Source organism: Hemibagrus wyckioides, linkage group LG18 (assembly GCF_019097595.1).
Source record: "Hemibagrus wyckioides isolate EC202008001 linkage group LG18, SWU_Hwy_1.0, whole genome shotgun sequence".
Taxonomy (NCBI): Eukaryota; Metazoa; Chordata; class Actinopteri; order Siluriformes; family Bagridae; genus Hemibagrus; species Hemibagrus wyckioides.
Window position 1 is genome coordinate 6,850,898 of NC_080727.1, and position 26,425 is coordinate 6,877,322.

The 26,425-nt window shown below is 35.5% G+C and overlaps 1 protein-coding gene across 1 annotated transcript; it reads right to left on the reverse strand.

Annotated features, from left to right (window-relative positions):
- Positions 1–162: 162 nt before the first annotated feature.
- Positions 163–26,227, reverse strand: scarb2c (scavenger receptor class B, member 2c). Its single transcript, XM_058415590.1, has 12 exons — positions 26,007–26,227; positions 23,800–23,957; positions 22,091–22,235; positions 20,936–21,124; positions 19,528–19,619; positions 19,239–19,358; positions 17,894–18,069; positions 16,928–17,046; positions 14,286–14,359; positions 10,378–10,429; positions 3,324–3,467; positions 163–2,636 (listed from the first exon to the last, which is right to left on the reverse strand). Exons 1-12 carry the CDS (start codon positions 26,121–26,123, stop codon positions 2,595–2,597), a joined length of 1,428 nt encoding a protein of 475 aa, XP_058271573.1. The 5' UTR covers positions 26,124–26,227; the 3' UTR covers positions 163–2,594.
- Between the last annotated feature and the right edge of the window lie 198 nt (positions 26,228–26,425).

Consider the following 26,425-nt stretch of genomic DNA (forward strand, 5'->3'; position numbering starts at 1 on the left):
GTGTTGGTCCAACACATTCCCAATATAATTTATTTTCCCCTTTAATTTGTCACTTGTCTGGATATCGGCTATATTCATTTAGCCAAAACATTCTAATTTATTTCATAAAAATAAAAATCCATGAAAAAAAAAAAAATAAATGAATAAATAACACAAGGCCCATTTGGTTTATTGACATGTTATAAAAAGACGTATTTTATTTTCATTTGTCAATACTAGCAACATTGCAGTCACGTAAATGTAAATACTGTTTGTTAATGTGTATTTTAAATGTTCTTGTCATTGTTACATGAAGAGTGCAATATCTTGTTTTTTTATTCTGGATTATTTTTTAAGAAATCTGATCGGAATAAATGGATAATTCAAACCAAGTGTGCAAGAAAAAAAAAAAAATCAGGTGTGAGTTGAAATTCAATGACAATATTTTAACATATCACATGATTCAGTAGAAATACACAACAAAACATTTGACAACTGGTTATTCAATAAAGTGCGGGTGTAAAGGAGTGAAAATAACCAAAGTTGTGCAAAAAAACAAAACAAAAAAAAAACCCCAAAAGAACAAAACCTATTAAAAAAAAAAAACACACACACATCTGAATGGATTTTTAAAAAAAAAAAATGAAAATGAAAATAAAAATCCCTTTGAAAACATTTACCCAAATAACAGAACAACAAATTTTTTGCACCACCAACAAATAGAATTTATCACAAAACTAAACAGAATTTAAAAACATTTTAAAGACATAAAGCACTTTACGCATGTGTATGGAAATATTACAGCCAAACCACAGATTAGTAAAAACACCACCAATCTTTATTTTATTCTTGTTTAAGATGATTTATTCTACAATTCTTCTAATTACACTCACAGAGTCAGAATTTAACAGCGCTGTGGTATAAAGCTATCATAGCTAGACTTACTATTTCATTTGAATGTTATCTGAAGAACGCTTCTTTCTGGTTCTAGTCAGTTTTGATTCATGAAAATTGACACCTCAATGTCTTTAAGGCAACGTGATTTTAATAAACTAAAATCAGTTTAGAAGATTTTATGTACCTGAAGTTTTAAAAAGTGTAATTGTAGTTAAAACACAAGTTAGCATTTGGGACAGAGGCTAAATTTCCATAGTGGGCCTCTTTTATGAAGGTAGATCGAAATAGATTGATGTGGAAATTGTGAGTATGTTACAAGAAAGTTGGTTTTCATGAAAATCCTGGAAATTTTGTATACAGATTTATTACAGATTTACGCATAAGAATATGAAATGATTCAAACCTTGTCTTTAGCAGAGACCCTTATCCAGTGTCATTTATAGATTTGCTTTGGAACGTTTCCCTTTCCCACATGCTAGGTTATTATGTTAGACTAAGAATAATTGGGAATTAAAAAAAACAAAACAAAAAAAGTTGTTTTGAATGACTGACATCAATCAAACAATCTAAAAAAAAATTTCAGAAAGCAAGAGAAATAAAACTAATCGTACAGATATGACGAAAGAAATGGTGGTGTATAAACAGAGGACGTGCCGGTCTGCATGCACAGAGCGGTAAACCATAATCAAAGGCTTCAGCTGGTGGAAAATTTAGTGCTCGCTTTTATAATTAAAATGAAATACGTCATTAACGTTTTGTTGGCATACTATTAAAAAGAACTCTCTCGCCTGTTTTCCGGGCTTTACCCTGATCGTTCAGTTCATGCTCATGGCTGTCCATCCACGTCAACTTTTATGAAGATTTCTGAAAGTCACTAAATGGTTTACACAAACCAACTGTACTAAAAGGCTCATAAATGAGGCCTGTTGTTTGCAAAATGCAGCCAGTGATCAGATTTGTTCATCTTGTAGGACAAACAAGTATACAAGCAAATAAAAATTCAAAGATTTGTCATTTAAAAGCACATTGACATCAGGAGCACATTTGAGCAAAAATTACAGTGGACACTGAGTTATACAGCAGAAAAATGAACACTGGAAATTTCCCAAGATTTAGAGGAAACCTTAGGAAATACAGTAATAATTATGTCAAGCCTACAGAAATGATTATAGTGGTATAACGGTATTGCGCCAACAGCAAAATTCACACAATTCGATGATGCCCAAGACTTAAAAACGCAACTAAAAGAAAACAACAAACAAAATTGTACTATAACTGATGAAATGATGGCACAGGATATCACAGTTTGTGTGTGGTTCAAGCTTATGTACAATTTGCTATCAGTAATTGCACTACATTTAGAAACACAATAATTAACATTACTGTAAGTAACGAAGGAATGAAAGCTAGCATTATCCTGGAAATGTACGACGTATCAAAGTTTCTAGCAAGTGTAAGTGACAGTGAACGATGACTCCGTTATGGCTCAGCATGCACATATTTACTAGCTAAAAACACATAATAAAGCTATTACTGGAAATTCACTGTTTTGTTATTTCAAATGCAGCAAAAGTCAAAAGGTCAGTCTTTCTAGGGTGACCCAAATTAGTGAAAAGTACTGCTCGCATTACTAAAGAGTTTCATGATCGGTTCAATGCAAAGCTATTTTTAGGTCACAGCTGTACAGACGTTTACAGACACCTCCACTTCCTGTCGCGTTATGAGCTCAGCAAAGGTTGGCATTCGTCAGGCGTGCCCCGCTGTGGGGGAGACACACAGAAATGTAAATTTAAGAATGATTTTAAGATTACTTTAAAATGCCACAAATATGATAACATTCATTTATTTAAAAAATGCAATCCCTTCGGCTTTTTTAATAAGGGAATCTACAATTATATATTCTTCATTCATTAAAAATAAATAAACTTCAGATTGAAATATCAAATAAACTATCCAATTTATGTATGCAATGTTTTTTATTTTCGAGGGTTAACTTTTTTAATCTATTTGAATCATGCGGCTTTTCATGAGTTTTGTTTGTTTTTTTAATTCTGAAATAATAAATGTTTTTTTTCCCCTTTTCTTTTGTCCATTGTGATAAATTACAGCATTTTGTATGAATGTTTATATTTTTTTTAAATTTCTTTAAATACCAAATATTTAACAGTTATTTAAAAGTCACATAACGTACACCAATATTAATAACAAACAAACAAACAAAATGTAGGTGATGGTTTGTTTTGAACACATAGTACCACAAATTACTATTTAATATAATAATAATAATAATAATAATATAATAATAATAATAATAATTGTTTTTTTATCCAGCCAATTTTACAGGTATCAGAAATCAGATATTTGTCATCATTTATTTATTCATAGATTTTGTCCTTCAGATTTTATTTGTTGCACATATTGTAATGAACTTTGAATAAGTTTCTCACCTCTTGACGACACATGAGCACGATGAAGACGATGCCTAATAAGATGCCGAAACCAATGATGATGAAGGGCACGTTGATCACAACGTTGGCCTCTGTAACCAAAACTTTAAGCTTTTTGGCTGAATCCCCGTCGATTAGTACGCTCTGATAAGTGGAAAGGTAAAAAAATACTGATGTTACACTGATGTAACATTTGATGTCGCACTTAACTTAAAAAAAAAAATAACTGCAATACAACATTATGGACATTTATCAGACGATCCATCACAGCATGAGAAAATTGTCAAACGCTTATAGGAACTAAATAGACACCTAATGTGATTATATTCTGTACATTTTCACTATTTCTGCAGACTTTTTTTTAACTGTCTTATCAGCACTACAAGTCTTGATTTGTTCAAATTGTCATCCAGATAGATTCTAACTAAATGCACCATTATCGGCTATCTTACTAACAAAATTTTTTTACTTTTGCTTGCCCTGACTCTTAGTTTTCAGTTCCAGAAATCAGTGAATATTCTTTTACCGCGATCGACTTCAATGTAAACCGAAAATGGGATGGAGATATGATGAAACACGTTTATAAAACACAGCCTGTGTTATTCTGTGTGAAGAGAACAAGCGAACGGAAAGACGTAGCGTTATTATTCGCCATTGTGTATTGAAATTAGAAAACGTTCATTTCGTAGAATCACTTGATCACTCATCAACCCCATGTTCAATTTCAACCCATGAAGTTGTCATACAAACTACCAAGATTTGTTCCAAAGTATCATGAGATAATGCTTTCTGATAGGGTAGGAAATATAGATAGATATAACCATAAATGTGGATACAGCTGGAAAATTGGATAAGATAGGACAACAACATGCCATGGATAATAGGCATGGTTCAACCAAGGACACTGCACTTTCACTGCCTCTCACATTCCCACAAATGATTACAATTTGAAATAATACTCACATAAACAACATCATCATCACGTAATGTAAAGAGTTCCTATAGAAATCAAATTTCCATCAAATACCACAATATGCCAGAATCCAAATTAGCTATTACTTCGGAATTGTAGCAAATTTGTCAATTAGTTGATATGGTCTTGATAATTAAAGCCTTGGATTCAAGAATAAAGAGTCTTGTTGACATATTATTCATTCATTTTCTTATAGACCCTTTTTGTGCCGTCGTCACGATTACGTCACAGTGCTAGCTGGAGGCAAAACAAAGGAAAAACCGGATGCTGCCAATACAAAACAGTACAGAGTATGCTACACAAGGAATGCAAATAATCTTGCGTGCATTTCATATCAGATAAGGTTAAGGAAACTATTGTTTTTCGAAAGGTTTATGGTTTGGTTATGTGTCTAAATATTTCTTATGCATGCCCACCTAATCCAAAACTGGGGAACAAGTTAAATGATTCTTCTTGATGTAAGTTTTTAGCGGACAAGTTAGCTAACAGGCAGTTAACGACCGGACACAAAACAAAGGAAATGTCATCTCCCTTTCTACAGTTGTCAGGTCACTCATCCGGAGGTCACATCGTCCATCCATCGAGTGAACATGTACGAGTCAGCCAATCTGGTTCCGTCCGTTAAAGTTATTTTTTTCAAATAACATTTGCAGTACTGGACAGAGTGACCTAACATAGTCAGATAAATTCTGATTTTGTCCAGTCATTGTTTAAAAACCAGTGGCGGACCATCTGGGCCAGCAAGGCCTTCTCTGCTGGCCTAAACAGCAGTGATCTAAATCACTGTTAATATATTAAATATATATTCCCATGAATGTGTATTAAATTATTCCCAATAGTCTATTCTCTCCATTTCATAGCTTTTCTCTCGGTTGCGCTGCTTCCAGTAGTGTATATTTATGATAAGAGTATTTATCCAATCATATTTCAGCTAGTGGCTGACATCATGTATTGCCCGGCTCTAAGGCCTTCAGAATCAATAGTGCAGGGGCCCGTAGCTTAAAATAAGTGGCAATGAAACTGTTCCATTAACCAATCAGATTTCGAGTTGGCGTCACTGGGGCCATCTAGCAGTCATACGATTACGTCAGCAATTTCCCGTCCTTTGATTGGATAACTGGAGTAGTCCGAGGCAGGAACCGCACAAACTAAATAAAATATATATATTTTAACTCACAATGGCTGACAGAGGAGAAGAAATCGATTTGGTCGCAGACATCCTTACAAATGCATTTTCAAGACGGACTGTTCAAGAAAATCCTTTTGATTCTTCAAAATAGTTGGTAAGCTTTTTCAAGAACCATTTATGCTTTTGGGTTTTCTTTTTTTTCTGGGTTTTCAGTTTGCCTTCATTCCAGATCCCCGGGGTGGGCTGTGGGGTTTTTTTTTTTTTTTTGCTGCAGTGAAAGGAAACTTGTGAGACTGAATTGTGTTAATTAGTTTTTTTTGCTATTTGTAATTTTATTCATGTTCGCTACAAGAGCCTGTGACACAATGCCCTGTTATACAGTGTTTCTATATTCTCTTCGTCTCATTTCGGATGCTGCGTCCTCCGGAGATTACAGTTTGCTGCGTGCGTCTAATTTCTTTTTTACTTTGCTAGTTAACAGTTGATTAGTATCTATTGCCGTGGCATCATAATGATGGTATAGAGGTGGATTCATTCAGGAAGGACACCAGTGAAGGCCTAGGTGTGAAATGCACGGCCCAACACTGATAACTACCGCTTGTAAAGCGTTCAGGGAAATCTTTCTGCCTCCACCTAAGCTCCGCACACAAAAAACATCACAATGTTTACTAACAGAAAAAGGGTCTATACACTCCAAGGTTTTAGCCAATATTCAGTCCCAATGAAACATTTATTTTAATCAAAGCTAATTAAAGCTTTAATTTAATTAAAGCTAGTTGTGCCTGCTCGTCTAACTCCACCAAGCAGACAACGTCTCACTGAAAGAGGAAAAAAAACCACTTTAAATGGGAATCCAGGCTACACCCCAAACCACATTTGACACACCAAACATGATGCCTAAATAGCAGTAACACCATGTACTAAAATACTAGAATGTCCCAAGTTTGGAAAATGACTAAAGTGTTCATGATTTTTAGGATATAATTATCTTCTGGACCTTCAGGTTTCTAGATGTTTTTAAACGATTTACTAACCTGCTAATTTTGATGTTGTGAAATATAGAAAGTACAGAGAAACACCTAACACACACCAATAAGCGCAAATAACACACAAACACACAAGTGAAAAGGTCCTATGAAATTAAAACAGAACAGAATTATATAAAGCAGGAAATATTGAACAAAAAAAGGTAAAAATATGTCTTATCTATAGATAAATAATGAAAAGCACACCAGAAACATGTTAGCCTGAGACCTGAGATCAAAATTATACACAACACGAGTAAAGAGAACCGGAACATTAAAAGTTCTCCAGCTAAGAGAGCTTTACAACTGGGTTATGATACAAACTCTCCAGCTGACTTATCAGAAGCTTCCCACCAAATTAGACATATGTATTCAACAATAAAAAGCTAAAACATCTTCCTCCCTAATATTACAACAGCACAGTTTTCCACTCCCATTTGCATTGCTTAAACTGCCACAGTTTCTTAATGTCTTTGTCCAGATTGGCTGCCAGGCATTGAGGAGTCAGACTTCTTTCGTGCCTAAAGCTGGGGTCATAATGCTATTTCACATAAATTATCACTCAGAAACGTTCTTGTTTCTGAAAGAAAATGACTATTTTGTATTCAAAATAACAATCAGAAATACATTCCAAACATTGTTAATGTTGTGACTAAAGTTGGAGACTATTGGTCAAGCATGCTGGAGGAGGCGTGTGGGTCTGGGTGTTCTTCTGTGCTAGTAAAATGGGAAATGTGCACAGGGTTATCAAGGAAGTTGTTTAACAAAAAAGGCTATCACTCAGGTTTTCAACTCTATGACATATCCTTGGTACAGAGCTTGATTAGAGCCAGCAGGACAATGACCCAAAGCACTGCTCCAAATTATGCAAGACCTATTTAGAAAATGAAGCGGTCAGCTGGAAATCTGGCTGCTATGGATTGGGTAGCACAATCAGTGGATCTCAACCCTGCTGAGCTGTTGTAGGAGCAGCTTGACCGGATGGTGCAAAAAAAATGCCAGTCAAGCCAATCTGACTTGTGGGAGGTACTTTAGGAAGGATGGGGTGAAGTTTCTGTAGATTACCGCCTCAACAAACTGGCAGCTAGATGACCAAAGGTTTGCACAGCTGTAATTACTCCAAATGGAGGTTTCTTTGATGAAGTTCTGAATTTAAAGCACTAAATTGTTATTTTTTAAAACAAAATCATTATTTCTAATCTTGTCAATGTCTTGACTATAAGATCTATTCACTGTGCAACTGATTTGATGAATGGAAGTATGGGGTTTTTATTCAAAATGTTAAGTTTTGATTTCAAATATGTGAACAATGGTGTATTTAATCTGGATAATTCCATCTTGGCACCTTTATACAGGTCTGACTCACTAAACATATTATAGAGCATTTTAGTTCCTGTTTTATTAAACAACAAAAAAAATTCTACACACTAGCTTCAAGAGATATCTTTGTTGTATTTTTACTACATTCAAACTTTCATATCCTTTTTTTTTGCCTCTATAACCTCTATATATTGACAGTTACTATCTCGGGCAGATATTAAAACAATTAAGCAGTCCCAAGTATTAAATAAGCATATGGACATGCTAATTGTGACTACAGGAAATTGGATAAACATTGTTGTTTGTTACCGGTTAATAGCACATTTATGGTAGTACATAACATAACTCCATTGTGCACTAGTCCTTTGTAAACAAACTGTTCTAGATATGTTGAATACAAAATACGTCATTTTAACCTTTAAGCCACTTGGCAGTGAAGGTAAATTTTGACCTTGTGGGGTCCAACTGGCTGGAAGAACCCACCCTATTATCTATGCAATACCTCAGACACGACATATGAGGAAGTGATGCCGGGAAGTCTGGACTTGCTCTATCAAACTAAAACATCTGCCTGTGTGTCTCACGGTGCAAGACAATTAACAGAAAACAGGGTAAAGTACACATGTCCTTGAGCTTAGTACATAAACACTACAGGTCTTAATGAACACTTTTATGAAAGGAAGACTTTTCAGGGAATTAAAGAAGGAAGTGCAGTTGGAGCAAAAATGTTTACTACATTTACTTTTAACAGTAACTGAAAGTCCTCAACTGGTACATATTATTAAATAATACATTATTCACAGAGGACCTAAACCTTTAAAGCATGAACTTGGATAAATTAGGAAATCAATCCAAATATAACACCACCTCCTATGGCAACTTAATCATGACTATTGGTATTGGCTACGTTATTGCTAGCTAGGGGTACTGTCATTTTGCAAATGGGGGAATTCTCTACCATATTTGATAGTTGTTGTTTTTGCTAGAGAAGGGAAGGTAAGGTTGATCTAAGGGAAGGGAAGGTTGAGCTAAGGTACTTTGTTGATCATTGACACCGCCATAAGGCCCAATGAGGTTTGCTAGCTATATTGAGCCTTACTTTGCTAGCTAGCTTACAAACCTCTACTACAGAATACTTAATTATACCCCCACTTTCTTGTTTGGTACTAAAAGAAATACATTTTATGAACCTTTTCCAACTTAAACCAGTACACTGACTAGCTTATACTGTGTCTTTTTTGTTGGTCATGTTCTTGACAAGCAACCCTTAAGGTCATGGTAAAATATGTGCCAAAGCACACTTTTAAGGTTAAGTGCAGAAACATTATGGTATGGAAGATTCGTTTTTCCCCCATTCATAAAATTTACATGATAACGTTTGTACACTCTACGTACACTGGGTTAATTGCTGTCTTTAATAACTGACTCCTGATACCTTTAAGAATCAATATAGTTTATGAAGAATGGTTATGACTTGCATGAGAATTTAATTTGACACACTAATCTCTGAAAAGTTCTAAAATATAAACAGCTCTTGATGAAGGCAACTGACTTTAACCATAATTCACAGACTAAAAACCCCAGAGCGCATCCTAACAAAGGAAAAATGTAGAACCACATAAACAGTGAGGTTAAGCATGTAAGCAGCTGTTTAGACTCTGGCATGATTCATTGCAGGGTTACTTCTTGGCCATCTGAAAAATGCATTCACAGGATATCAACAGAGCTCGGTGACAGCATCTGGCCAAGACGGTACAGCTACATTATGTCTCTCTATTGTTTGTGTTGTTGTTTTTGTTGGTTACAAGGCTAAAATATTTATTTTGAGCAACTTCATTCCATTAAAAAATGTACATGAATAACAAATCAATTCCCATAAATTTTGTGGAAATCTGTTTTCACCGTGTCTGGCCTTTATCTTAAATGCATATTTCCTGATTTTAAGTGCCTATTGTACTATATTTATAATGATTTATAAATCAATCACAGTTTTGTTAATAGTTATCACAGTTATTTCTACTGCAGTGAAAAACGAGAAAAATTACCTTAAAGGAACTATGCTTTCACTGTAACTGACCAAAAATTTGTGGACATCTGATCAATACTCTGTGTTGTAAACATTCCATTTCAGATTTTGTCCTGGCTTTGTGGTTATAATAACCCACATTCTTCTGGAAATGCTTTCCACTAGATTTTGGAGCGTGACTGTGGCGATTTGTGTTCATTCAGCCACGAGAGCATGTGAGGATGTTGGGTGAAGAGGTCTGGAGTGCAGTCAGTGTTCCAGTTCATCCCAAAGATGTTTGCTTAAATTAATTTGAGCAAACTATGTCTCCCTGGACCTTGCTTTGTGCGCGTCTAAGCCCCTTAGCACTACTGAAAGTGTACAAAGACATCCTACACAACTGTGCGCTTCCAACTATGTAGCAATAGTTTGGAAAAGACCCACAAACGAGTCCGCTGTCCACAAAACATTGGCCATATAGTGTATACAAACACCTACAAATTACTACCAATGACTTGACAGTAATAAAAACTGTAGTCAGGTATCAAAGGAACATATATAAAAGATATAAAAGTCTGTTACAATAATTCTGAAATGTTTACCTCGTTAATGTACATCACTGGATACACCAAAGTTCTGACATTACCAGTTTGGCTGAAAGCAGAAAAAAGAAAAATGACATACCATCAATATCAAGTAAATCAATATCAAAATTTTTATTTAAATGATATGGACTGTGCAACAAGTAACACCAGAGATTAAATTTAGTTTATAGTTTAACAGAGTTTTAATTCTGGTGTAAACTTTTAAGCAGGTCAATGAGTTAAACCCCAAGAGCAGCGTTGTGTGTACTGGGCAAGCCACCTGAGGTCAATATAAAATACACAAATGATGAATGTAATCACCAACATTCTTTTTGGATTAAAAAAATAATCTACAGAGCATATTAGAGATGATACTGACATATATGACACAAGTCCTTACTTGAGGATTGAATATATAAATGTATGCAATTATAAACTACCCTTAAGGCTGATTTATTTGCTGTTACCCTATGTGTGTGTGTGTGTGTGTGTGTGTGTGTGTGTGTGTGTGTGTGTGTGTGTGTGTGTGTGTAATGCTTTTAGATAGATAGATACTTTATTCATCCCAAAGGGAAATTCACATTCACAAATTTTAGGTCACAACAAGTGTAACTCAAGTTTACTCACTGACCTCAAGTCTTTATTTGTACTCCTAAATGTTTAGGCAATCATCAAATATTAGTCCAGTTGGTCAAAAAATTCTCAGGCATATAGAACAATACAATTAACCGTTTTCATGTTACCATTTTATCGAGATATACGCCAGGATATATTAGGCAGCAAGTGAACATTTCGTCCTCAGAGTTGATGTGTTAGAAGCAGGAAAAATGGGCAAGTGTAAGGATTTGAGTGAGATTGACAAGGGCCAATTTGTGATGGCTAGACCACTGGATCAGAGCATCTCCAAAACTGCAGCTCTTGTGGGGTGTTCCCGGTCTGCAGTGGTCAGTATCTATCAAAAGAGGGAGGGAAGGAACAGTAGTGAACCAGCGACAGGGTCATGGATGACCAAGGCTCATTGGTGCACTTGGGGCGCGAAGGCAACACTATATTGGGCATGTGGTCATAATGTTATGCCTGGTTGGTGTATGTTAAACATAAGAAATAAATGGTGTTAGAATATTTGGACACCTCAAGCTATTTTATTACTTTAAAAAAAAATATGTAAATTATTATTTTTAACTCATTGTGGAAATACTATAATGAATATCTTTTAGTTTTATCTTTCAGTTTTATATATTAGTTTTATATTCTTTAAAAGCCTGGACAGTTGGTTTAAGTATTTGAGCTGATATTTTTAACCTTGGATAATTCATGATGGTTTTTCACTTCACACATGTGCATGCGTGTGTGTGTGTGTGTGTGATTTACTTAGGGTCATGACCATTACACTTTTAGTCCCGTTACACTGAAAATACAGCTGTGTTAGGGAGGAGTGTGCGTGTGTGTTTCCTTTCATGCGCCAAACTGTGTGTGACTATAATTTCAAGTATCTATATTCTTTTGCTCTTTTTGTGTTTTGTTATCTTGTGATTTACACAGTGTTGTGAATTCTTTTATTCGATTAATGAAATGAAAAATGTACAAACTTAATATACATTACTATTTACTTAAAACTGGTAATTGAGTTCTGTCTATAAATAAATAAAACTAAATGAAGCATAAAAGCAAGTGAATAATAAAATGTACACAAATAAATGTCAAGTCTCACATGCTTCTGTGTTTTTTTTCCCTCTCCTGAAGTTTCTTTAAAAACAGAAAAATCTTGTTATTTTACTGAAAAAACGGAAAGTGCGTAGTGCCCCATCCTGAAAACTTTTTAAAGAGCCAGCACTGAAGACTCCGACTAAAACATCCGTTTTTATCCGTTTATTATTAGCCTTAGATAACAAATCCACGATACGTGTGCATGTGTATGAGCTGTTACATGACGGATGATAACGCATGAGGAATTAATATAAACCTGTTGTTTATTTTACAGCAGGAGTTATTAAAAATTAATCAAGATCTTCTGATAGGAGAATTCAACTGCAGGGTGGTTAAAACAATATTTGCTGCATTATCAAACATTTGGATTAAACAGTGTAAAATACTGAGGGAACAAAACCAAAAATATATCACAATATTTTTAAGCCTTAATAAAAAGTAGGTTTTGTCGCTGAACCTTTGCAGTTACATGATCTTCTAATAATTTGCATCCTGGATGTTGGTTCTATTTTGGAAGATCAAAACCTGAGCTAGAGTAAGAGGTATTGTAAAACACAACATTATGGGACATTTTTAGTCCTTGTTTGTGGTTAAACCTCTCCTCCGTGCTTTGTTTTCAGCAACACACTGAGTGGACAATCCTTTGGGAGTTGTCTTTCTATACACACACCTATAGACCCATTTTTTCCCCTAAACTTCTAAAGTGAAATCAAACGGATGATCTCGCACGTCTGGCATATGAATGTATGTTGTGAGCTATATGTTACAGGAATGTTCAGACAGGATATGGATATCCCACTTCCTCTGTAGTGTTCACACTTCCCCTCATTTATTGTTTCAGACTTGTGTTTGTTAGAACACGCCTATATTCTTTTTCTCACTTTCCTTCACCCTCCCACCCACCCACACCTATACAAACATACTCATACCCATACACACACACACACACACACACCACTACAAAAAATGGCTGCCTTTATGCCTCTATGTTGTGTTTGTCCACCCATGATTACCTTAAACTGATTTTATTTCATAGGTTATCAATATCTACTGCAAAGTTGTACTCGATATGATTCAAGAATTCTTTATTAAAAAAGCAAGGACACCTACAACCTATAAAAACTCTGTATGAAATAAAAATATCCCTGAATAACACACACCATTTGCCTTTTTTTCTTTTGTTTAGATTGTTTTAAATGCTATTAATGTAGTTTCAGAAATGTTTTTCATCATGAAGTAATTCTACATTGAGTAAGAACTTCTCTTAAGGTTGACTTAAGTCATTTACACAGGGCTGGATTCTCTAAATATCCATCCATCCATTTTCTATAACCGCTTTATTCCTAATTAGGGTCACAGGGATCTGCTGGAGCTTATCCCAGCACACATTGGGCGAAAGGCAGGGGTACACCCTGGACAGGTCACCAGTCCATCACAGGGCCACACATACAGACAGACAACCACACACTCACTCCTCTGGGCGATTTAGAATTAACGATCAACCGAATATTCCTGTGGGAGGAAACCAGATTACCCGGAGTAAACCCACACAGGCACGGGGAGAACATGCAAACTCCACACAGAAAGGCCCCTGTTCTCTAAACATATTTATCAAAATTTTACTGAAACTACTAAGGTTGAAAAATGAGTTTGTTTTCGTCTCGTACCTTATGCCAGGCTAATCAACGTCAAATTCCTCAAACACATCTTCATTTTTAGCATACAAACCTAATGTTCCTGTTGTTTATTTTTTAACCTAGTTAACAATAATGAAATCATAAGTTACGAAATTTCTACGAACTGAGTAGAAGCTGATAAACACGTTCTAATTATTTTTATGCATTACTATTAGGCGGCTAATTCGGTGCATTGATCTAGATGAAGTTTAGTGTGCTGTAAATCATCAGAGCTGGCCGTTTGAAGTTGTTCTGCCTTTCAGACCCTGATTTATCACTGTAATGGTGTTCAGCAGCTGCTCTGATATGTTCATTGCACATTTCTGGCATGTCCGAATCCAGCGTGGAAAATGACCTTCGACACCCAAATAAAACACAGTGGCACTGCTATGTGGAAGTTTTGGGGAGTTGGAAGCTGGCCTAGTCTGAACAGGTGACACATTTAAAAAAAAAATAGGCTGGATTGGAGAACACAGTTTTGTCAAATTGTTTGGCTTACATGCATACTGCACATGCATCTAAGCACAACACACACACACGTACCTGAAGCCCGACAGCTTCTCAATGAAGACGTTCACCTGAAGACGTTTTGCTGCTTGCACAACAATTCCAGTGAGCTTTGGAAAGAAAATTGAAAATTTTATATAATTTTTTATACAATAAATTTCAAATAACCGTTCTTCCTTAACTTTTTCATGCTTATCTATTCTGCTTTTTTTAATTTAACAAACAGGTATATATATATATATATTTAAGTATGTGAATATCTACCCTGTGATCTAATCATTAATTTATTTTACTAACTTAATTACTATAGAAAAGATAAACATATTCGAAGAAGCACTGTAAACGTTGTGCAATTATAATATTAGTGACTATTAGAAATGATGTCATACTCGTTTAATTGTATATACTATAATCACAGGTTGTGAAACATGTTTCTTCCTGTCATCACTTACGATGCTAAAAATAATAGCTATTATTATTAACAGTTGTTTCCTCACAGCTGCTCTTTTTCCTCTCTCTTGAAGTTAATCATTCTATTTTTTCATGAAGAAAGTAATCTATGGTTGAGGTTATTGACCATTTCCACTGTTACACAATGCTGACACTCAAGACTTGCTCAGTAAATCTCCTTATTCACTATACAGCCAAATGTTTATAGACATCTGACCATCAGACCCATATGTGTTTGCTTCCCAAACTGTTATCACTAGCTGGAGCCACACAACTGTATAGAATGTCTTTATACTGTGTATACTGTAGCTTTACAAGATCACTACTTCAGATCTACATGGTCAAGTCAAAGCATGTGCACAATGTGAGGTCCTAAAGATATGGCTTGCCAAGATTGGAGTCGATGAACATGACTGTCCTGCCCTAGAACCCTGACCTCAAACACACCATGCCTCTCACCTGTCATCAGTGTCTGATCTCACTAATGCTCTTGTGGCACAAATCCCCAGAACCACGATCCAAAATCTAGTGGAAAGCCTTCCCAGGAGAGTGGAGGTTATTCTAACAGCAAAGAGGCGACTACATCTGGAATGACGTTCAAAACACACATCTGATTGTGATGGTCAGGTGTCCAGAACCTTTGGGTTTCATACATTTTCATCATATCAATGAACTTCATTTTTTTAGATAACTAATATGGTTGCTTATTTATTTTTTAAAATTTAGGTTAAGATTACATGGACTGTCCATCATACCAGTCTCTGCGACTCCAGAAATGATAACGAGTGCATTAAATATAATCCTGTGAAGTTCCTCACAAACGGCACACACACACATACATATATATACATATACATATATATACATATATACATATATATATGATACTGAATGTTCATCAGTCATTTTGCCACAGCACATATTGTGTGCTCTTAGATCTCTGTTAATATTTAACTATTAAACATAACTAAACAAGGTTTGGTTATTAGGGCAGCTGATAGCTTATTCGTATCACCTTGAGCTGTGTCCAAACTTAAAAAACAACAGTTATGTTGACCATGTCAGCGCTTTACATAAATACAGTAAGCAAATAACCAAAAGTACTCAAAGGCCAAATACAGTATATTCTGATTGCAATAGCATATAAACTGAATTGGGAACACAAAATAGTGAGCATTGCTTGATAGTGTGTGATAAAATACCATCTTTCCTGTAGACACCATGAGACACTCAGAGCTGATAAGATTTAAATCAACAGTAATCAACTAACCAATCTATAGACACAGTAAATGCTTTTACACACCTGGTTTCCTTGGAATTTATATTAAAAAAGTTTTTTTGCTAAGCTGGAATATGGTGAAGTTTGTACACCAGCACATCGGAAAAGAACGAAGATCAATATGATGAATATAGTGTCTGGTAATTATTGGGTAAACTTATGTTTAGATTTAAGTTCAATCCTGGGGTGTAAGACAATGCCGAAGCCAACGGACTCGTATTGTTTTATTTTAAATCTATGTAATAGAGTAAAAATAAGACAAAAATATGTTGCAAAGCCTTTCAATCATAGAGTTCGATTTCTATCTTGAATGCTGTGAACCATATGAGTAACAGTCATATATCGCCCTCTTGTGCTCATAGAAATTAACATTAAGATGCTTGATGGTTTGAAGATTGCTCCAAGACCCTGATTTACTAAGAATGAAAAGGAAATAGGTGCTTGTGTGATCAGTTTTTTAATAAAAAGTACAATCCTGGAGTGTTAAACTATGTGCAGGGTGAACTGAAGAGAGACACACCCACAGTGGCCGTTTGGAGTATCGTAATATGAGGTAGTGAAAATCAGTGACTAACAAGAGCCTTTCTGTTAAAGGAAACAAAAAGGGGATGAATGCTTAGCTCCAAAGATCTTTTGGTCATTTTCTATGCTAAATAAAAAGCGTCCATGGCAACAGCGAAGCTTATTTATAAACGTCCATGCACAAACATGAAAAATTATATTGATTCATATTAATATGTGCTGTAATAAATACGCTTTTAGATGCAGCTTTATAACAAACAAAGCATTAGACGACAGAAGAGAGGAGGACTGGACAATGTACTAAATGCAGAGAAGCCAACTCATCATCATACATGCAGTCTTATAATGTTCACAATTTTACATAATCGGGTTTATATATTTTAACCGACAGTGCCAATAACAAATAATAGAAATAGATAGTACATACTGGGTTGATGTCGATGGCCGTCTCGTGCTCCTCCTTCGTGGGTCGCATCCCAAATACATCATCAGCAAACTTCTCGTCAGCTTGATAGAAATGAGGAGAGGACATGATGATTGGAGCACCTATGGAAAAAAGAAAGATACAAGACAGGCAAATGGAATAAACAGTGATAATATTTAAAAAAAAATAGAGGGAGAGGAAAAGCCAATAATGTCCTTCATATAAATTAATTAAAATTTAATCACACAGATGGGACTTCTACATTGTTAATGGGTAAATGCCATGTATTTTCTGTTGTGACCAAGTTCAGTATTTTTCTATGTAATACTTTAATAACAACAACAAAAAAAATGTTATACAAGCACATTTTCAGTGCATCAAAATAAAACCCCCAAAAATGGCAGGCGGTCATACCGGCTGTCTAATTATGGCCATTAAGTAAAGCCATTTTGGAATAATTCATAATATAATTACATGACAAGTGTAATTTGAAATAAAATAGCTTGGTCTGATTTTATGTTTACATTTATTTATGTTACAAAATAGAACAGCTTTATAATAAATGAACTGCTTGATAAAAATGTTGATGTATTCTGTTTTCTTCAAATCTGATGGCACTTTACTGAAAACAAAAAACTTTTATTTTGGCATGCTTTTAAGAAGGAGTGGGCTGGGTATTGTTTCATAAAGAAGATCCCTTGTGTATGTTAATGACCCATGGCAAGGTCAGTAGGCTATTCATAAATGTTGAAAAAAAAAAAAAAAACCCATTGTTCCTCTGATTCAGTTTACTAATTTACAGATTCTTTATAATTAAAATAAAAGAAACGTGCACAGAGACTCTTGCATAAATGATGAAAACATGATGTGAGAATTCACATGCTTTATCTTTGTGTAGCTGTTTTCTTGTCAGTGGAAAAGGGCTATCTTTGACCTCCTTGACGCACACACACACACACACACACACACCTTGTTTGCAGACGCTGACATTCAGCAGACCCGAACTGAGGCAGTTTCCTCCCACACAGAATCCAGCGTTATCTGGATTAATGGTCATATTTGCAAAAACTTCCCTGGGAGGGACAAAGCGGTAAGCAGGAACTCCCCTAACGCTCAACTCTGACTCAAACATGGTGTAGATTGACCTAAAAACCACAAAGAGAACTCAGTCATGTTACCATCAAGTGAAACTGTATTGTGCAAATTTGTATCCTAGTTCATCAAAATCACCCTGTCATTTCTGAAAAGCTAAGGTGTTTTTGCTGACACAGTACACACATTTACACAAATTTCTTTCTGCATTTGCATCATGCTCTTTGTAAAACAGATCACAAATAGGCTGCACTACATTTCATTAATAAGCAATGGACCTGAGCGGAATATTAGGCGATATTATTTTTTATTTTAAGATAGATAGCCTTTATTGCCTAATAATGAACAAAGACAGTAAAGAAAACAACCAATTATTTCTGAGATACTGAACTAACGAGAATCTCACAATTAACTGGAGGAGACGTTCTTAAAGCAAAAGAAATGGGAAAAAATAATTCTAAATAAAGAAAGTACTAAAAAAGGCCTACAACTATTAAAAATAACTGGGGCTGTGATCATGGTGGCCACCTCCTCTGTCTGTGGGTTAGAGGTCTTCGAGATAATTCATTGATTAGATCAATGTTTCAAACAGGAAATATGGCGATTTATTTTGTTTGTGTAATTGAAACAGTAAATATATAGTTTCTTTTGTATATACAAGAACTTATCAGGTAGAATCATGGCAATAAATTGTTAATGTGAAAGCTGTCATGTGGACCGGGAACCACACTGCAGTACCGAGCCTGAGACTACCTGTAGGATTTAGTGCGAGTTCGGTGAAACTGGAACTGTGCCACAATTCACGTGAATGAAACTTGTAATCAGGTCTGCACTTGTTCAGGAAGTGAAGAAACCTGCACGTGCACTAAAAAAAGCATACTGCTTAATATTCTGCATGTGCATTTGTGATAAGCTAAGCTGAATGCAAATGCACGAGTATTAGATAGAATCAAGTCACCAGGCCAGATGTTGAAACCACATACATGTTACTTGAAATGTGTTGAAAATATCACATTTCATGGTGTGACAAAAAAAAAAAAACCCTGTGAAAATCCAAGGTGTCAAACTGTATTCACTTGACATTTACTTCTTTATATGAAATTCATTCGTCTCACTTCATCGTTTACTTCAGCTTTTACTCCTCACACTAGCCAAAAACCATGTTTTTTGCAAATGTATGAAAACTGCACGAGAGATAAAATGATCATGCTTTAGTTTTCACCTGCAGAGATCCGACGAAAACATGTAAAGCCTCTCTGTCTTGTTGATGATGGGATGAAAGGTTGCTCCATTCGTTCCATTGATCATGTTACACTGTTCTGTGGTCCACCAATCAAGTGAACTGCAAACAGAGAGACAACAAAAACACACAAACTGCAGATAACAGACTTACAAAGAAGCACTGTGTGTGTAATTAAGATGACTATGAAAATTTGATAGGAAAACTTCATTAGAAAAGTGGCTCTTAATCTCATTTTTCGCATTTATTTTGTATTTCTAGGCATGTTTACCTCTGGCCTCTCCATAGATCCACTCGAGCAAAGTCCAGATAGTTCTGTTTGCCCGTGTAAAACACATATTCTCCATCGTCTGTGCCGTTCATCTGAAGCCAAACACACAAGAATATCCAATGTTTTAACTAATTTTGCATGGCAAACACAGACGGGCAGAGTTATATACACAGAAAATTGTCCCAGTGTGGTTCTAGGAAACATAGGAACTCACCAGTCATCCAGTCTAATTAGTGGAACCAACTGCTATATATTTCAGTACAACTATAAATTCCGAACTACTGAAATATCCACCTTGTGAAAGTTTTTTTTTTTCCTGGCCATCACACATAAATGTAGTAATTAATATATTATATACCACTAGGATATTTTTTTATTGCTTCTATACATGAGCCATAACTAAAACACTAACAAACGTTGAGACTTTCCAACTTTAGGCAACATGACCTTAAAGAAACTGCCATTAGTATTTTTCTACTGTTACTCAACTTCTGCTTATTAATATTTCTGCTTTTCAGTACATGCGCACATCACATGTGTACATTCAAAAGTGCCACATCTTGTTTGTATTTATTTACCGATAGCATTTTTAAAATAACAAAGAGAAATCGCATACTTTATGGTAATAAAGCCTGAGTTGGCTATACTGTATGAACTGAAAAAGCGAAAGCTTGTTGAATTTTACACATTTATAGGAATACATCGGTTTCAGGTGATTGAACTAAGAAACGTTATTTTTGATCAAGTATTTTAAAAGCCATGAATAAAAGTCAAACACTGAGCTCACACCTGAGCTGGGAATCGAGGCCACAAAGCTGATGTAACACAACAGACACATTACCACTGCTGTATTTTACCATGTGTGCTTTAATTGAAGACATTTAGTTTAGTATTTGAGTTTAGGTTTAGTATTTAAGTATAAAAATACACCTCATAGGATCAATAAAGCATATCTATTTATCAAAAAAGTATATCTAATTATATATATAAGCAATAGAACCAAGTTTTGAGGAAATTTAACTATACTATACCCAATAACTATACCTAATAAATCTGACTAACAACATGTTTAGATTTAGGAATAAAAAATAATATTCCTGGAAATAATAGTTATCTTGGACATAAGTCACATGACCTTGACCTTCAGATCTGATTGGTTAAAATAAAAATAAAAATAAAAAAAGTTTTTTCCTGCTGTATTGAACAACTTTAACGCTATTCACTGGAAGACAATAAATTAAAAACATTTTTTTTTTATGATATTTTGTAATAATGAAGTCTGTTCATACTGTTAACATTATAATATTGCAGATGAAATACATAGCTGTTCATACATAGCTGTAATAAACTAGTGAAGATTGAATCATTTTATAATATATAATTACAATACATTATTAAATCACGTTACCTTGTAAAACAGGCCAAAGTCTGGGTCCAGGGTAGGGTCGAATTTCTCAAGTTCCACAAGTAGAGGGTCCTTATATCCCCAGAGCAGCTCTTGCACTTTCCACGTCCCAAAAAGACCCTCGTTTTTACTTTTCATCAAATCAGAGATTATACGCCTAAAGAAGGAACTCTGAAACTTCAGCATCACTGTCTGCAAGGAAATCACACACACAAACCAAAACACAGTTGTGGTTTAATACAAACTGACACCTCTGTAGGGGCAGGATTTATGATTCAATGAAGTAAAGTTATTTAATAATTTAATTAGGAACACCTCTACCTGCCAATCTCGTAGCAGTGGTGCAATACATAAATCATACAGATACAGGCCAAAAGTTTCAGTTAACAGTCACATCAACAACAGAAAGGGGAAAAAAAATGGGATCTCTCGGACAGTGGTATGGTATTTGGTGCCAGATGGGCTGCCCCAACCCACCCACCCACCCACACCTAGAGTTTACATCTAGCATCATTATCCATACACATAATTGCTAGAAAAACCAAAAAGTATCCAGTGAGCAGCATTTCTGTGAGCGGAAACACTCTTGTGCTGAGTAGTAAAGTATACCAAAATGCTGAACCTTGTGGTGGATGAGCTACAATAGCAGAAGACCACATTGGGTTTCACTACCATCAGCCAAGAACAGGATTCCGAGATTACAGCGGGCACAGGCTCTAGACAGAATCTTGTCTCTTGAGGCTCTTAATCTCAATCTGCATGATTTTATGCACTGCACTGGAGCTTGGAGCACCAAAATAAATGAATGTTCAAAAGATCAAAAGCTTAAAATGTTGTACAATAAAGTAACGGACTGCACAAGAACAAAAAAAAGTGAATATATAAAAAGTGTGTATGAATCATAGTGCAATGTCATCATAACTCATGTAAACTAATCTTAACCCATAACCCTAACCCTTATGAGAGACTGATCCTGAACTTCCTTTGTGGTTAAAACTGAGCTCAAAATACAACTAAACTTTAACTCATGTCAAATTCCACATTTTCGTTAAGTCTAAAACGCAGATTTATGATTACACAATTATCATCATGTGATGATGAAAAAGCAACAGATGACTGAGAGGTGTCATGTGAACACGGACACAAACAGTGGCTGACCATTGCAGGGATGTTGGCGGTCCTGATTACGTCATCTTCAGATCCTCGGGACATGTTGGGCTCGAAAATGTATGTTTTGGGGTTAACCGCTGCTACTTTGGTGCCGTTGTCCATAAAGTTCACTCCTTCCATAGGCCGATACTCTCTTGAGGGGCAAAAAAGAAAAGAGAGGAAGGCAAAAGCAAAGCAAAACCACAATATAGATGAAACTTGGGTGAAAAAATATTGCACAATCAAAAACAAGCTCTGAATTCCAGCTGTTTTGTGAGACTGGCTTCTATTCGCTTTAAAAGTTTACCATTGAAAGTAAGAGAAAATAATATGCTTCAGGGAGTGTCTGTCACTTCCTCAAACACATTTAACATCTGAAGTCTAGAACCAAACAACAAAAATAGTCCTTTCTAGTAATGTAGCTATAATTTGCGATCTAGATTTTGTTTTTATTTATAAATCCTGCAAGTCTTTCCTGGAATATCAGAATCAGAGCAAAATACCATGATACCTTTGATCTGTTTGGTTTTGTTTCACACTGCACATAATTAAATAAAACAAAAAGCAATTTTTTTTTAAAAATGGTGGAGAGGCATTTAGGACTGAAAACATGTTCGTATATCTCTTTAGCAAATTATGCCAAGACAACATAGAAATTAAAAATAAAATAAAATAAAATAAAACACCTAAGCATGGAGAACAACTCGGCACCCAATAAATTATTAGATAATAACAAAAAATACCAGATTTAAATAATTTATTTTAAAGAACAGGTCTGTCCTTTAGCTCGGTTTAGCAGCTCACATCCGAAGAAAAATGTGTTTGGTTTGTTTTCTGCAGTTTGGGTTCTATCTGCATTCGACCTGGACTGAAACCTTCTCACTCAGATACTGTTATCACCCACCCGAGTGCGACTAACGTGACCCTTTAGCTGCCTATGTATTGATTCAAATAGATTATTATTAATAAACGTGTGAAAGCAGCTGTATGCATGTGTTGGAACTGCTCAGCCAAGGCTTTGTGCGTGTATCGTGGGAGTGGTTATTAAAATGAAGTTGTTTACCACATCTATGCGTTTTTTTATTTCCATCACTACCACTACAGCATGCCGTCAAGTTTCATTTCAACACAGCATGAGATGCAAAGGAAAGCACACCTTCTGTGCAACACAGCAACCGATAGAAATGTGTACAAAGGGTTATAAAGACTAAGATTGTTTCGCAGAGCCTTTATTTTTGTCTGGCATGTTAGGTTGGTATATAATATAATTAAAACATTATTTAGTCTTTCTGTTGTGATGTCCAGAGGATGGTGGGGTAAAGGTTTGCCCATGGTCAGGCATGACAACAGAAACAGAAGGAGTCCTCCTTATGTTCCAGAAAAGGGGTGTCCAATCTTACGTGGAAAGAGTTGTTAGGGTGCAGGTTTTCATTCCCAGCAAGCAGAAGTCACACCTGATTTTACTGAAAGCCAAAATCAGCTGATTAAGCAGGTGGAATGAGGTGCGGCTCCTGCTTGACCTGCTTTCATTTTATCCTCTTCGAGAGGGTCAAGTTGTTAATTGCTGCGTGCCGAACACTCATGGAAGTATCTCCCACTGTGTCATTTACTATACTACTGTAAAATTTTAGAATCATAAACAGTCAAGCCTTTAATAAGATTTTATTTCCAGTGAGTGGAAAAGCTCATCACATGTTATACACGTGACAGCTTATTACCTGTACGTGTATGGCCCAAGCTCAATCACAGCAGGTCTGTCTCCTGACAGCACTTCCTCAGGATTTGTCAGATTGAAGAAGTAAAACTGCATGTAGACAGGCGGAGGTGGATCCTTCCACACAGCAAAGGCATCTGTACCGTTTTCCAGCACTACTTCCTGTAGGTTAAAAGTTGGCAAACATTTATCCATGTGACAAATGCTAAGCTCGGAGAGTCAGCAGACGCTGATCTTAAAATTCAAAATTCGGAAAAACATCTCATATCATGCGTCTCTCATTCACAGAATGTTCGAGGATACGAATGTTAATCCCCATTCTAAAATTTATTTAAGCATACTATAAGTTAAAGCTAAATTGATTTCTTCTCCCTATAAAGGTAAAACAGCTAGAAGCTTTACTTCATACCACAAGTAATTTACTGTATATGTAATCATTAGCAAGCTGTGAGCCAGCTTCTGATTCATAATATAAACCAGAGGAGTAAAGTAAATACAAAATAATGCCCTATATAATGAACTGCATATCTTATGTCTATTTCACATAAATGTCAGTTCCCTTTTTCCAAACAGCAGCTCATAAACAGACACTGGTCATGGATCAGGGTTTAAAGGTTTTTAGCAAAAAAGACTAACAATTTTCCTCTCTTCTTTATCCTTTACTAAATACTTTATTTGACATATTTCTGGTATAGACCTTACAGACCCCAAGGTACAGAGCTTATGAAACTCAACTTTGCTATATAATCTTAAATCCAGTCTTAAAATTCTTTCTTTACATGTCTTTCCGCTGTTCCTCCACCCAGCATGGGGCAGCACAAATCCTGTCCCAGTGAACCTCTATCAGAAGTCTATCAGCACACGTCCTATATTTCACTATAAGGTGCAAGGATAACTCTTAGAAGAAGAACAGTGAGCATGCTGCCATATGACTGCATCAAGAAAACACTGGTTTATATATGTCAAATCATTACATTTTTTAAATTAAGTTGTTGTTGTTCTTTCGGCTGTTCCCTGTTTGAGGTCACCACAGTGAATCATTTGGTCTGCATGTTTCGATTTGGCACAGGATTTACGCCAGATGCCCTTCCTGACGCAACCCTCCCATTTTATCCGGGCTTGTGTTATAGGAGCTACATATAAAAAAAGTGTTTTATTATTATTATTTAATTTGAAAGCCAAGGAATTGGATAGATAGATAGATAGATAGATAGATAGATAGATAGATAGATAGATAGATAGATAGATAGATAGATAGATAGATAGATAAACAGTGCAATAAGAACAATTTAAGATGTGCGATAACCTAGTGCAATTGTTTGTTTGTGAAATTATTAGTTCTTTTATTTATTTTCGTATTTATATACATTTTTTAATCTCTGCTTCATGTTTGCACATTATTTCTTTGTTCTTGCTGCTGTAACATGGAAATTTACCCACTGTGGGACGAATAAAGGTTTATCTTATCTTATCTTATAGAAGGATGGATGGGTGAATGAATGGATGGATGGATGGATGGATCAATAGATCATTTTATTTGCGCTCAATGAGGAAATTCAATCTCACATTAAACACAGACTGCCCCAATGAAGAAAACTGCATGCTTTAGTACTAATTTTAAATTATTTAATGATCTCGAACAATGGCAATATCCATAAAACGTGTGGTCTGTGATCTTTCAGCACTACATATGCCTACTGTAATAAAAAAAAAAAAGTGTTGAAAAGATTCTCATCTGAACCTCTGATTCACATTTGGAAATGACATGCACACAATAACCTCATTCCCGATATTAATTGCACGAGTTCAATGATGAGTTACTAATTGTTAACTGATGCTGATTGATTTTTAGATCTTGTTAAAACGTTATACATTCACTAATACTCTGAGCAGACGAGTCTGATCGTCAGATGCGCAAAAAACAAAAAACCTGAAATAAGGAATCTGCGTACGATTGTTTTATTCTCTATTTTCTCCGTGCGCAGCTTTGATGAATAAACACCATCAGCTTTACGCACAGTGGCAGGTTTGTGTAATAGCGAGATACTTGATATTCACCCACACGTAATAATAAAAACAGTTCATGTCCATCTACAAATGTCAATCTAATCATGGCTTTGTTTATAAAAACAAATCGACCAAAGGATACGACAAACTGAGCACCACAATCTAGTAACATGTAGTAAAACAAGTTTGCTTTGATTTACTTACCTTCTTTATCCTGTTGTACAAGAGGCTTTGGAATACTTGAGCCAAAACCATCGCAATTCCTGCGATTAATATAAGAACAGAGAGAACTCCGATGCTGTACACGACGCAATGCTTCATGATTACTGTAAAATGTGTTTACAAACAGATCCAGCCCGAGTGTCTCTCTCTCTCTCTGTTTTTTATTAGGGTCAACAAGCGCTTGTCACAGCCTAATCCTTACTACGCACGCGCAACCTTTATAGGCACGTCTGTTGAGCCGCTCAAGTAACGCCTGACAGCGGCCATGATGATAAGGTCAATATGATCTTTATTAAAAAATAATATGGAAACAACTCTAAGTGCAACCATTGTTTTTCTTTTTTTTTTTTGCGAATGTCAGTGTACTACTATTTGTTGCAACGCTGTCACGGAAATATAAA

Coding starts and splice junctions, on each gene's coding strand:
- scarb2c (XM_058415590.1), bottom strand. CDS start 26,123: ATGAAGCATTGCGTCGTGTACAGCATCGGAGTTCTCTCTGTTCTTATA. Junction 17,047..17,893: donor TGTCAGCGTCTGCAAACAAG/GTGTGTGTGTGT, acceptor TTTTTTCCATAG/GTGCTCCAATCATCATGTCC. Junction 3,468..10,377: donor CAGTGATGTACATTAACGAG/GTAAACATTTCA, acceptor TCCACTTATCAG/AGCGTACTAATCGACGGGGA.